Source organism: Setaria viridis, chromosome 4 (assembly GCF_005286985.2).
Source record: "Setaria viridis chromosome 4, Setaria_viridis_v4.0, whole genome shotgun sequence".
Taxonomy (NCBI): Eukaryota; Viridiplantae; Streptophyta; class Magnoliopsida; order Poales; family Poaceae; genus Setaria; species Setaria viridis.
The window spans coordinates 225,483-238,729 of NC_048266.2; the positions used below are offsets into that span (position 1 = coordinate 225,483).

Here is a 13,247-nt window from a genome sequence, read left to right on the forward strand (position 1 = left end):
TGCAGCCCCTGGCCGGCTTTCCTGCCTTGCATGTCGTCTAAGGGTACGGGATGACCTTCCTTTTCCTTGGGGATCATGGCAGATGATGTTGCCCTGCCAGCACGGCGCCAAGCAGGAACGAGACAAGATGGTTGCAAAAACAGATGCTCTAGCATTTGCAACTCAAGATACAGCAAGCAATTTCATCGTCGACAGCAAATCAACAACCAAGCATTCACTTACTTACAACATACATCGAAACAGAGTAGCAGTAGAGTAGTACATAGTGGTAGAGAGAGTTGATAGCTCAGCGCTTCTTCCTCTTCTTCTCCTCCTCTTCAGATCTCTCCTGCGCATTCTTCAGCTGCGACACCAGCAGCCACGCATAATATATCATCATCATATATCATACAAGACGGACGGCAACAACAAGGAGTGGCAACTCACCATGATGACAAGGACTCGAACAAGAACGGCAACAAAGTCGGTGAAGAGGGTGAGCGCGTGCTTGATGTAGTCCATGTCCCCCTGGTGTGCCCTCTCGATGATCTCCTGGGTGTCAAACACCATGTACCCCAGGAAAACCAGGAGGCCAAAGTAGAGCTGCAGAGCACCATCCATGGCGGTTTAATTTGCTTTGCTTTGCTGCAGGCCAGTAGTATTAGGTAGTAAGAAGATATCATATTACCTCAAACGTGAAGGTGGCGCTGGAGTGTCCAAAGATGGATGCAGCAAACTGCAGCCAGAGAAGAATGGAGAGTGCAGACGAGAGCAAGCCCCCGAGGTACAGGTACTCCCTGCGCTTGGCGATGATGGCGGCGCCCGAGAAGCATCCAAAAGCAATTGCGGTTCCGACGAACGCCGTCACCAGGATCCTCGGATCGAAGTGAAGAACCAGGTCGACGAGCGGTCCTACGGAGGCCCCCTGTAGGAACGCGGCGGACATGAGCAAAGCGAAGCGGTTCCTCTGCTGATCCTGGGAGGGCGGCAGGGAGATTAGGAAGGCGATGGCGGCCAGGCATCCGACGGTGGTGAGGGTGCCGCCGACGTTGAGGAGGATGTGGAGGTAGACGCCGAGCGCGGAGAAGGCGAGGGCGAAGCACAGGGTGAGGTACACCTGCAACCAAGAAATTGGAGGTGAGGTGAGATGGGAGATGGAACTTGGAAGCAAGGGAGGGATCGGAGCAGGGGGGGACTTGCGTGCTTGAGGTGCGACTGCACGGCGGGGGAGATGTGGCCCAGACGCTTGAGCGAGTCGAAGCCGCCCGTCCTCCTCCTATGCTGCGATTGGAAGCCGAAGAGGGACTCCATGGCCCGCTCCTCCGATTGAAGGTAGAGTAGGATGAAATCGATTGCTGAGAAGGAAACCCTAGCCCTAGCCAATCGATCGATCCCCAAATACTTATTCCCTTCCCGAGACCGGAGGAGAGGGGAGGTAGACGACGACGACTCGTTGACTGACTTGCTTCTTGCTGCTGCTGGTGGCCCGCTCCACTACTGGCCCATTGCTGATGCTTTCAAGGAAGGAATGGAGGAGGAGGTTTGGCCCAATAGGATATTGGGCCGCATGCTTGGCCCATTAGCTCATTCCTTCGTTATTTTTCTTCACAACTTTTTTTTATTTTTTAAAAGGAAAAGTCTATCCGCTGACCGGTCGCGCTAGAGTGCGATCGCGCGACTGATTCGGACCAGCAGGCCCCCGCGAGCAAACCGACTTCCTCTTTTGGTTTTTGGCCCGACCAACCGCCGCCCTCTCATTTCTACAGTCCGGTTAGGGATAAGTTGTCCTAACCCACATATTTTGTTTCGTGTTTTGCTTTGAAAAAATGGGTTAACTTTCCATTTTTAATTTCGTTCGTACCATTATATTCCTTGTAACAAGATCTATAAAACAAGATTCATGATGCATATGTTTTAAATATTTTTTATAAATTAACAACAGTAGCTACCTATATATTAAGTGTGTAGCAACTTATATGTAAAACTATCAACAAATTATGTATATAAATTGCTACAGAAATAATTTTACCATTCCTCGTATAGTTTACCTCTATAAGTTGTTACGTATCCACACAAGTTGCCACATTATCTCCATATAAGTTACTATTAGATACTACGTAATACTTTTGCACACAATTTGTTATCCAATCTTTATATAACTTGGTACATTTGCCTCTATATAAATTTGTAGCATACAACATAAGTTGCTATATGTAATCGATGTAAAATTTTCAAACATTTGCATCTACATAGGTGTTTAGACCCGACAACCTACCGGGACTGCCTGAGGTAGTGTTTTGGTTAGTGAGGCTCGTTGAGATCAGAAACTTGAAGGTAAACGTAGACACATGATTTAAATAGGTTCGGGCCGTTGAATAGCGTAATACCCTACATTCTGTGTGTTGGTCGAATTAAATTGTTTTGGAGGGGATTCCTGCCTCGCCTTATATTGTCGGAGGTAGGGTTACACGTTGGTTGGTTATAAGAATACTAATCGGATTCGACTAGACGAGTTCTACTCGAGTAATTTTCCTAATCCTCGACTAGTACCTGTCTTGCCACGTAGACTACGCCGTCCTGCGCCATAGTCTTCATGTTAGATACGTCTCAGTGTCCAGCCCATATTTAGGACCATCCAAACCTTTTGGTGGATCCATAAATGTATATACGACACAATCTATATAAGTCGTTGTCAGATTTAGTGATAGTCCACCAAGGGGTTACCCAGGTGTTAGATTTGTAGGCGGGAGAGATCACAAGATCAAGAATCTCGAATGGTAACATAGTGACGCAAGGTTTAGATAGGGTCGGGCCTCCTAAGTGTAATACCCTACGTTCTGTATTCCAGTGGATTGTATTGCGAGCGTTGGGTTGAGTTCCCGTACCCTCGGGGGGGCATCCCTGGCTACCTTATATAGGCTGACGACCTAAAGCTACAATCGGATAGGATCTAGTCGGTTATTACATGTAAAGCAATCTGAGTTGGACTATAATAAGTATCCCGCAATATCCGAGCAGAATCCATTCGCTCAGCCTCTGAGCTTGTGCTTCACGTATCTTCATACCTTGACCCACACGGCGTGGTCGGGCGAGCCCACCTGTTAGGGCCAACCAATATTCTGGTCGGTGGGAACCCGTGGGTATTCTTATCCCTCAGTTGTTTATTAATCCGTACATAAGTTCATGCATAAGTTGCCTTGTACATAAGTTACTACTTGCGATCAAGATAACTTGACACGTCGTATATAAGTCTTTAAAATATATTGATCATGAATCTCATTTCGTAAATCTCGTCAAAAGGGATGTAAATGTGCATACGGATTTTAAAACGGAGCTATGGCAATTTGAAGAAAATGAAACCAATTTTACTTGCGCCATGATAGTTTTGCCTAAACTAATTGGTGGACACATGGTAGCATTAGCATGGGGTGCCGGCATGATTTGGGGGGTCGGCCACACCCACACACATTGGGCTTGGGCAGGCCGGACATTCATTCAGGAGATGGCACGAAGGAGTTGATGGACGAGGAGGGAGCGAGGGAAGGGAAATCCATGGGCATGCACGCTCAGCCATTCGATGGGATAAGGATGGCTCCCTGGCCACCCGTTGCGGCTGCCTCATCCTCCTCCTATGCTATTTCTCCCTCCTCTCCAGCTGCCTGCGCCTGGCTAAAGCTTGCTTGCTGCTCGACCTCTCTCTTGCTCCTCCATAATCACCACCCACCTACCACTAGCTACCAGCATGGCCTCCCTCTCCTCTGCCGCCGTGACCGCCCCTTCCTTCGCCGCTGCCCGGCCCGCCCGCGCCGCCGTTGCCAGCCGACGGTCGTCTGTGGTGGTGCGCGCCTCGCTCGGCAAGGCCGCCGGCACCGCCGCCGTGGCCGTGGCTGCCAGCGCCCTGCTTGCCGGCGGCGCCATGGCCCAGGAGGTGCTCCTGGGCGCCAACGGAGGCGTGCTCGTCTTCGAGCCCAGCGAGTTCTCCGTCAAGGCCGGCGACACCATCACCTTCAAGAACAACGCCGGCTACCCGCACAACGTGGTCTTCGACGAGGACGAGGTGCCCAGCGGGGTGGACGCCGCCAAGATCTCGCAGGAGGAGTACCTCAACGCGCCGGGGGAGACCTACTCCGTCACCCTCACCGTGCCGGGAACCTACAGCTTCTACTGCGAGCCGCACCAAGGAGCAGGGATGGTCGGCAAGGTCACCGTCAACTAAGCAATCCATTGTTCGTTCATCATCCAGGATACTGTACTACTGTACCATGAGAAGCGAGAGCTTGAGCCTAGCTTGCCATCTCCAATATGATTCTCCTCCATCCTCGATCCATCGTCTCTTGGCATTTGCTGCTGCCATGTACTAAATCGCATGCATGCGTCCACCATATATCATCATCTTCTTTCTACTTCATCCTTACTCCTTTTCTTTAGCGAATTAAATTTGTATTTCTCATATGGGTATGCATATGTTTGTGCTGTGTATGTCATTTCTAGAGATTATATATATCGTTTTTATTCCTTTATAATAAACAGGACAAGGTTCCTGCAGCAGCATGCGTACGTATTACATAATTTATCTTGAAACAAATAATTAATAAGTATGTTTTAATTCAAGCAAGCTGCAAGCAATATATAATCTCGTATACACGGTGAGTAGAGTACAGATCGAGCAAATAAAAAGGTAGCATAAAAGGAGTAATATAATCTAGTTAGCGCAAGTAGCCGTAGAGCTCCAGGAAGCAAATGCAGAGGTTCCACGCGTTGGAGACGCTGCCGCCCGCGGCCGGGCCCGTCAGGGCCACCCTGAAGAACCGGAAGGGCAGCAGGGCCGGCGGGCCCACGACGGGCCACGACGCGAACTGCCCGGGATGGCAAATGGTCGCGTCCTCCTCGTGGACGCGGAGGCTCGTCCAGTTCCGACCGTCCATGGATCCCTGCCATGCCATGCATGATGGCCATCAGCTGCTTCGCTAATATAACTACCTAGCTAATTCAGCCAGGAATTGAATCCAAAGTGTACCTGAAGAACCCAGGACCTCATGAAGGTTGTGGAGCCATCCTGCCTCACCGTGTAGTAGTTGCACATCAGCTGCACAAACAAGGCAATTCATCACTTCACTACTGTATATCTTGTAGTAGTATTAGCAAGCAAGCAAAGCCAACTGAGGAACCGAACCAACAGATCCCAGAAGCTAACCTGGTGGTCCTGTCCGATGTCTACCATCCACCAAGAAATCTTCTTGCCATCTTCAATACAAGGCCCAGCAAAGCAAGTCCCCTAGAGTCGCCACATGCATATATATCATGCTTCATTTTGTTTGACCACCACAAAAAAATGTGCTCTGTTTATCAGCCCAATGCTGTCATCATACCTGGTAATTCTTTGAAACCAAAGCCTTCGGATCTGTGTGCCTCGAATTTGGGCTGCTTGCCACCACAGTGATATTCTGATTGCACGAATAGATAGATGCTCATGAGTGAATGAACCAGCAGGCTCATTAGTTACTCCACTCAACAGCCTCGGACACCCCTTTTACCTTGGCTAATACAGGATTCATCCACTGGTGTTTCCCAAATGATGTTCCGGCATAGTAGATAACGCCATTGCTATCACCATCAGAGATATACTGGAGCTCTTTATAGCTCGAGCGCCTGTGCTGAAATCTCTCGCTGAAACATTTATGGTTCACGTACAAATACCAGTCAGCCATCTCGTCGATCCTTGCTCCAGTCTGATGATCCAAGTCAACACATACTCACCACTCATATGATGTCGGTGTCCATTGTCCGGCATGAGAGAACTCAATTGCTTCTGCAACCTGTTGTCCAACAAGTAATCAAATTGTACACTTCCAGTCCAGAAGCATGCACCAACTGAAAAGATTAAACTCTTGAGCAAGCAAGCACTAACCAGCTGTCTGAATACTTGTATGTGGTTCGCCAGATTACTTCTCTCCATCTGCAGTGAAACAACAAGAGTATAAGAACCCAAACAAATTATCGGCACAGGTTGCTTCAGGTATACCAAGAAAAGCAACACGTACCCTCTTTAGCATGGACAGCTGCATCAAAGGGAACCTCACAAACGGTAGTAAAGTATCGATGGGGGAAAGCCTCTCTCCAAAGAGTTGCTCAGGTGTTGAAGTTCTCAAGAGCTTATCTACTGAAGTCCAGTAAAAAGTTTCACAAGTCCCCATACACCATGTTAAGATGGCATCCAGAACCCTCTCTTCCGATGTTACCGTCATATCGCCATGCTGCAAAATTACTACTAGTATGACCAATGCCAAAAGAAATGCCTCACTACTATTTGCAGTGTTTGGCTGTACTTCCACACAGATTCATTTGTTTATGTAAAATAATAGCTGAAATCGTAATATATAAACCAGAAACTCTTAACAATATCAGAACCAAAAGAACTGGAGAGCAAATTTTACTTCCTGGGAGAACAATATCTGACGAACTTAAACTGAAGAAAATCCTTACCATTCCTATCAAAACTCATATTCCTTTTAACCTAACATGTAATGAATGTATAGGTTCATCAACAGAGTACGCATGAAGACATATGCAATTATTAGTAAGGAGATATCTGCATAATTAACTGGCAGCCTTGCAACCAGAAAAGGTTACCGAGGGCTAAAGCCAAAAACTACGAAAGCCACATTTGTTGTCAGGAAAATGCAACAGCATAACTGATAAAACTGAAGGGCTTCAGCAGATACAACTATAAACCACATAAAACTGCCAAGCTTATGTGAAGCGGCTCCTTACAATCTACTATAGCTTTAAGATATTATACACGTGCAATTTAACATTAGACCACTAATATCTTGATTATCTGTTGATGCTGAATCTTGATAGACATCTTAGTCTATGCTCTAAAGGACATTATTTGTATTTAGTGACTGCAGTAGGCTGATGTACCGAACACAGTTATATCACTTGCCTGAAGAATATCCTTAAATGTTGCCTCATCTAACAACACAAAGTCCGTGCAAGCAGTTGTGCAATAATCAAAGTGCGTAGCAAAATTCCTCTTGCATACTTCTTCAAGCAGTTTACAAGATGGGATTGATGAAACTGCCTGTAAGACTGAACATACTGTGTCCTGCAATAAACTTTCAGGGGTCAGCCTACTCTGAACCAGCAACAAGTTCACCCAAATTTGCAGAAGCCATATCCCATAAATTTGGAATAAAACTAGAAACTAGTCTTGTTGGATGAGCTTCTTCCAGTAGGACACGCGAGCCCTGCATGTATAACGCATGTGGAACGTATTAATATCTCATATACTTTATTTCTGAGGCTAATGGCCCCGCTATGTATTGTCACGACTACCACAGGCCACTGCAAGTCTTGAGTAGCCAAGATATAGCTTTTAGTAATTGCAAAACAGACAATAGAAAGGCCTGAAACGGTAGCAGAAATATACAACGAGAGATATTGCACAAAAAAAACATTTTCCTTTTGTCAATATACGGACATCACTGCATGCAGATCGAAGTGTCACAAGTGCTGTTTTAAGAACAACACAGCTATACAAACTGGTGAAAATGAATTACTCGTCATAAGCAGTCTTTAGTTCCACTAAGTTGTACCAGCAAGTTTTCTTGATGTAGTTTCTATATGAAAGAAAACATAGGTACCTCTGAAAGGCATTCCATTATTCGTTTACAGCATTCAAACTGAAGAACAGTGATGGCGAACTGATCTGATAATAGAAGCAGCTGCACCAGCACTGATGTAATATCCTGGGTATCCACCTTAAGTTCCCCATTGTACATAAACTGAAGGAGGAGAAAGAATGCTTCAGGAGGAACATCTTTGAAAAATACATCGGAGGCACTACTTTCCTTCATCCCGTTTGTGAACATCTGCATATTTGTGCTCATACTTTATTTATGCAAAAATACGCATGATGCCTATTACTCAAAATGATCCCAAAGTGGGAATATGGTGCAGGGAGTGAAAAGGGAAAATAAGTGTACCTTTGCAAACGGCACGCTCCACAGGCTAAGGATAAGCTTGTGAGCCTTGGCAACAAGACCGTGTCCATTAACATAGATATTTATATCACTATGTTTGCCATTTGCAAGGAACTGTCCAATTTTCTGCGCATCCACTGGGTCCTTGAGAGGGAAGGAACCAAATTTATGATCTTGCTGGAATCCGCTACTTGATAATTTTAAGATTTTGCCGGACTCTGAAAGTTTCTTATCCACTCCCGAACAGTCGATGATTTCTTCACAACATTTGATCAATGGTTTGACTTTAAAATGCGAGCTCAACTCCAGCAGGGAACTTAGTAGACATTCAGCAATCTAGACAGACAAGGAAATGAAGGCTTTCCAGTATCCAGACTTTGGTAGGTTGTATTTATGGAAAGAGCTGAATGTAGGATACAAAATGAAAGCAGCTTAATTACCTGTGTAGAACCTGTGTAGATATACTCAAGAAGGGAGTGGAGAAGTGGGTAGGATACTGATGGAAGTTGGATGGTAGCTCCATGGTCCGCTATTTGAAAAGGGAAATCTCCAGAAGCACAGAGGACAATTCTGTGTGCAGGGACAAGCTTCCTTTCGGTGCCAACCACAAATACAGCATCAGACAAGTCCCAGCTCTCGAGAAAGTCTGCAAGCAGCCTCTGGTCGGAGTCATCTGCCGTGCCTGGTTTCCCACAGCATAACAACTTTTGGGTCCAAAGTATGCTGTACTGGGGAGCTGCTGGGAGAATGCTTATGTTCCTATAGCCTACGTGCTTGTCCCAGCTGGATAGGCCGACGTACTGAACATCTGGGTTGGGATCGGGATCGAGCCACTGGAAGAGGAGGTTGGTGTTGGGGTGCCTTCCTTGGCCGATGGTGATTAGGCCGTCGCAGATGGTGATCCAGAAGGCCTGGAAGGAGTTGGAGCAGCACAGGCCGGGGGCGGCGACATCAGCAACGGTGGCTCCATCGACCTGGATCCTGAGGCGCTTGTTCCTGTGGCTACCCAGGATGACAGTGTAGTGGCGGCTGGTGTCCATCTTGTAGTGGTAGTGGTGGCTCCCGGGGTGGTGGCGGAACACCAGGGTGACGTCGTTGTGGGCGGATGCCTCGAAGGAGACGCAGCCACGGCCGGGCTCCCGGAAGCGAAGCTCCTCGCCCCAGGCGCACTCGAAGGGGGCGACCGTCAGGGATCTCTTCTTGGTCTCCTCGACGAATTCCATGGCTCCCTCCCTCCCTCCCAATCTCGATGCTAACGGCGGCGTCGAATTGCTTGCTTGCTAGAAGAAACAAACACGAATGAATGGGCGATTTGGTTGGATCCGATTAAGAAGCAAGGCGGGAATTGCATCGAGGCAGGAAGGTCACTTACCAAGAAGATGAAAAGAAGGTCCGGATGGGAGAGCGGCGCCGGAAGGAAGGAGGTCAAAGGAACTGAGTCTGATTTGCAGGTGGAACTCGATTCCTCACTCACTCAACTGCCTTCAGTTTCAGTCCATACTCCACTGATTTGTTTCCTCCGTAAAATAAAAATAAAATGGAGAAAGAAGAAGAAGCAGCAGCTACTGCTATGCAGTCAAGATCTCATAATCCGGCTGAAAAGCTGAAACGGTTGATTTGTTGTGAGAGAAAAATATTGTTTGGTAACTGATAAGCTGGCTGAATAAACTGAAGCGAACAGGTCCAACAAAGTCTCCTCCAATAATTACCGTTTAGCTGGCTCAGAATATCACGTACGATGTCATTTATATTACGAGCTTTATGCTAAAAACTAGATCATAATTGAAAGGGACTAGAATATTACATATGGTGTCGTTTATATTGCGAGCTTTGTACTAAAAGTTAAATCCTCGGAAGGAACAAGACGACGTGTCGTGCTGGAAGAATCCAGCGCTACCAACCAATGGTGCTACTTCGTCTTCCTCCCGTTGGCAGCACGTGAGCTTCCGAAATATCCACAAACACCGGAGGTCGAGAGTTTTTCTTTTTCCAAGTTCTGGAAACAATAAACGATTTTATGAAACATAAAGATTTGTTTTTTATAAATAGTCTTATAAAATTATCCTATATATATATATAGCAAAAATCGAGACCGTCGCCGGTTGAACATCGATGCGAGAGGGACGAAAGAGAGAGACAATGGATCTCATAGCGAACTGTGTTGCTCTCTGCTCATAGAGATAGTAGCATACAGGCTCCGGGCCCAAGAGGCAACCACTCCTGCTCATACACTAGTCAGGTCTCAAACTAGTCATGCTCCTAACCAACCACCCCAAGGAGGAAAATCCCTACACCAACAGCCAAAGTAACAAAAATCCCATCTTTCTCTTCTTTACATCCAAGTACCAATGACAAATTAAGCAAAAGCCTTCTTTTCATCATTCAGGCAATCCTTCCTTGCATCGCAAATGTCCCCCTACCAAGCCCCGTTGCCTTGCCCTGAAATACAAACAGCCCGTCAGTCAGTAAAGCACCCACCTATGTACCACCCAGAAATTCACAATGCACTTCCTTTCAAAAAAGAAAAGAAGAAATTCACAATGCATATTTCAAAATCCGTACCAAACATAAAACATTAGACAGCATTGAGCAACATCTAATAGTGCGCACAATTCAGCCAAGCGTACAAAAGCAAATGTACATACAAAAGATTCTGTTTCCTCCCTGTTCCTCCCCAACAAAAAAAATTCCTAGTAGTGATTGCAACTCTGAAACTAACTGGCTCTCCAAGAGACACAGTTTACTTAACAATATAGGGATACAAAGTTCCAAGCTTGATAAAAACAAAGGAACCCACACAACAAGAAGTAACAGCTATAGATGCCTCCGGACTTTAATCTTAAGGAAAATAAATAGCCCAACTGATTGGTGGTTGAACAAACCAATCTGAAACGCCAACAATAAATAGATAACAGAAAGTAAAAACAAGACCATGACATGATGCTAACCTACAAAGGGAACTTGATTAAGACTTGATAATAAAGCTGGCAGTTCAAGAAGCATAACAGGGCACCGGGTAAACTCAACCGTGTGAATAAACTATCCTGGGTAGTGGGGTCCTTGATTGTTTGCCAATGTATCGGTAACACATACAAAGCTCAAGACATACATGTCAGTTGAGCTGTATACCTCCTAAATGACTCCACACTTTTGATCCACATTTAGTTTGGTTCACAATGGATATTATCTCTCAACTTTGATGTACATTTTGGCCTAGTTACAACATCAGTCCGTGCAGAATTACTAGACCAAAAGGAAGATATTTTTCAACATCTATGATATGACATGATACAACATTAGTCTATGATATAAGTATAGCGGTCAATAAATGGCAACCAACTACTTGCAATGTCCAACTCCTTTCAAATCAAGCACTATACCTCAATAGAGTATGAAGGTTCAACCAAACCAACTAATGTGAAACAGAACATCCATCTTAATCAACAGCGGTTCCATAGACACCGATAAACAAAAAGAAAAAAAAATGCAGTCTGACTGCTTAGTAAACCATTTTCCCGTAGGAGGGTCCATCGGCAGTTGTATAATGGCCATCGGTTCCATCCTATGTGTACTGGCCGTCGGTTACTCAGACCGGTTCATCCTACGTGTACTGGCCTTCGGTTACTCAGACTGGTTCCATCCTATGGTTTCCACTAATCTAGACTCCGACTACCATCCACAGCTCCATGTCGGTACTCACCAAATATAGAATGCAAAGGAGCAGTTACCCACGCTAATATTAGATAAAAAATAGGAAAACGATGGCATAAAAGAAATGAGATAACCACCAGTAACTGCTAAACATAACCAAACACAATAGTAGATGTAGCATATTACTTCCAAAACTAGGCACTGCGCAACACCGATCATAGCAACGGACCCTAATAGCAAAATGTAGATTTATCATTGTACCTCCAGAATGGCTCGGCCTCAGTCGAGATCATCATATCCGCCCTGCGTTTGAGGACCACCGCCACTTGCCTCATGGTCGTTATTGTTGCCATCATCGTTGATAGGATTGCTGGACTCAGCCTGTGCCGCACCGAATGCGGCCCTGAGAGGCCAAGGCAGCGATATCCTGAACCTCCTCTCGGCCACCCTGGGGGAGGAGGCAGCAGCGGGAGCGGGAGCGGGAGCGGGAGCAGGAGCCGGAGCTGGAGCGGACGCCGCGCGCTGCTGCTGCTGCTGATGGTAGTCCGGGTCGTCGGTGGGTAGCTCGTAGCGGCAGACTGGGCAGGAGCTGTGGAGGTCGAGCCACGGGAGGATACAGTCCTTGTGGAAGACGTGGTTGCAGGGGAGCTGCTTGGCGGCGGCCCCTAGGTGGAAGTCATCCATGCAGACGGCGCACTGCGCCCCACCGTCGGCCTGCATCATGTCGGCGGAGACGGCGACGTCGGGGAGCGCGGCGACGGCGGACTTGGCGGCGGGCGGGGTGCCGTAGCGGTTGGGGTCGTTCTCGGCGAGCTGCTGGATGAGCTGCTCGAGGCCCGAGGGGCCCATGAAATAGTCGGCGAGGCTGACGCCCGGGGCGAGGAGGGGCGCGGCGCCCCCGCCCTCGAGGACGATCTGGATGGTGGCGCCGCCGGAGAGGAGCCCGCCGAAGTGGTCGTGGAGGAAGTTGGAGGGGTCGAAGAGGCCCTGGCCGAGCGGCTCGGGCGAGGGCGGGCCGAAGAAGGCGGAGAGGTCGCTGGGGTGGCGGAGATCGAAGGAGGGCAGCTGGGCCTGGGGGAAGAAGGCGGCGGGGCTGGCATCTTGGCCTTGGGGAAGCTCTAGCACCTCGACGAATCCGCCGGCGCAGTGGGGGCAGAGGACGTCGTCGTCCTGGGATGCGGGCGGGGCGATGGAGACGGTGCGGTCGCACTGGTGGCAGTAGTAGCGCTGCGCCGCCGACGAGGACGACATGGCCGGCCGGAAGGATTTAGGGTTTGGTGGGATGCGATTGGATCGATCGATCGTCGATTGCAATCCGATCCGATCTCTCAAGGATGGGATTGGATTGGATTGGATTGGTGGCTTTGGTTGGGGAATTGAATTGGTGAGAGAGGAGGAGGAGGATCCACGGATGGGAATTCTCCTCGCTCTCTTCCTCCCTTCGAACGAAACGAGTCCTCGGATATTTTCTTTCGATGTACGTCTCTGCCTGTGGGCCCCAGCTGGACTGGCCTGCTGCGGTCTACTCTCAAGTCTGGCCGTCTGGATTCACCGGGAACTCTCTGCAATCAACAAGAAACATGATCAGCGTCGGTTATTCGATTATTAAATGTATACTATTTTGCATAGGGT

The 13,247-nt window shown here is 47.7% G+C and overlaps 4 protein-coding genes across 4 annotated transcripts; 1 reads left to right on the forward strand and 3 right to left on the reverse strand.

Moving 5' to 3' along the window:
• Positions 1-131: 131 nt before the first annotated feature.
• On the reverse strand, positions 132-1,432 carry LOC117852530 (bax inhibitor 1). The gene is made up of 4 exons (XM_034734649.2): positions 1,180-1,432; positions 668-1,096; positions 427-582; positions 132-343 (listed from the first exon to the last, which is right to left on the reverse strand). The coding sequence occupies exons 1-4, from the start codon at positions 1,288-1,290 to the stop codon at positions 287-289; spliced, it is 753 nt and encodes a 250-aa protein (XP_034590540.1). The 5' UTR covers positions 1,291-1,432; the 3' UTR covers positions 132-286.
• A 2,206-nt stretch (positions 1,433-3,638) lies between these two features.
• LOC117853145 (plastocyanin, chloroplastic) lies at positions 3,639-4,387 on the forward strand. The gene has a single exon (XM_034735518.2). The coding sequence runs from the start codon at positions 3,722-3,724 to the stop codon at positions 4,193-4,195; it is 474 nt and encodes a 157-aa protein (XP_034591409.1). The 5' UTR covers positions 3,639-3,721; the 3' UTR covers positions 4,196-4,387.
• Positions 4,388-4,567: 180 nt separating this feature from the next.
• Positions 4,568-9,651, reverse strand: LOC117853143 (BTB/POZ domain-containing protein At2g30600). The gene is made up of 13 exons (XM_034735516.2): positions 9,337-9,651; positions 8,405-9,244; positions 7,968-8,300; positions 7,626-7,853; positions 6,926-7,087; positions 6,021-6,233; positions 5,888-5,935; positions 5,737-5,795; positions 5,514-5,646; positions 5,349-5,423; positions 5,174-5,254; positions 4,997-5,065; positions 4,568-4,910 (listed from the first exon to the last, which is right to left on the reverse strand). Exons 2-13 carry the CDS (start codon positions 9,185-9,187, stop codon positions 4,686-4,688), a joined length of 2,409 nt encoding a protein of 802 aa, XP_034591407.1. The 5' UTR covers positions 9,188-9,244; positions 9,337-9,651; the 3' UTR covers positions 4,568-4,685.
• Positions 9,652-10,110: 459 nt separating this feature from the next.
• LOC117853144 (E3 ubiquitin-protein ligase RING1-like) lies at positions 10,111-13,150 on the reverse strand. Its single transcript, XM_034735517.2, has 2 exons — positions 11,877-13,150; positions 10,111-10,403 (listed from the first exon to the last, which is right to left on the reverse strand). Exon 1 carries the CDS (start codon positions 12,864-12,866, stop codon positions 11,895-11,897), a length of 972 nt encoding a protein of 323 aa, XP_034591408.1. The 5' UTR covers positions 12,867-13,150; the 3' UTR covers positions 10,111-10,403; positions 11,877-11,894.
• Positions 13,151-13,247: the final 97 nt, after the last annotated feature.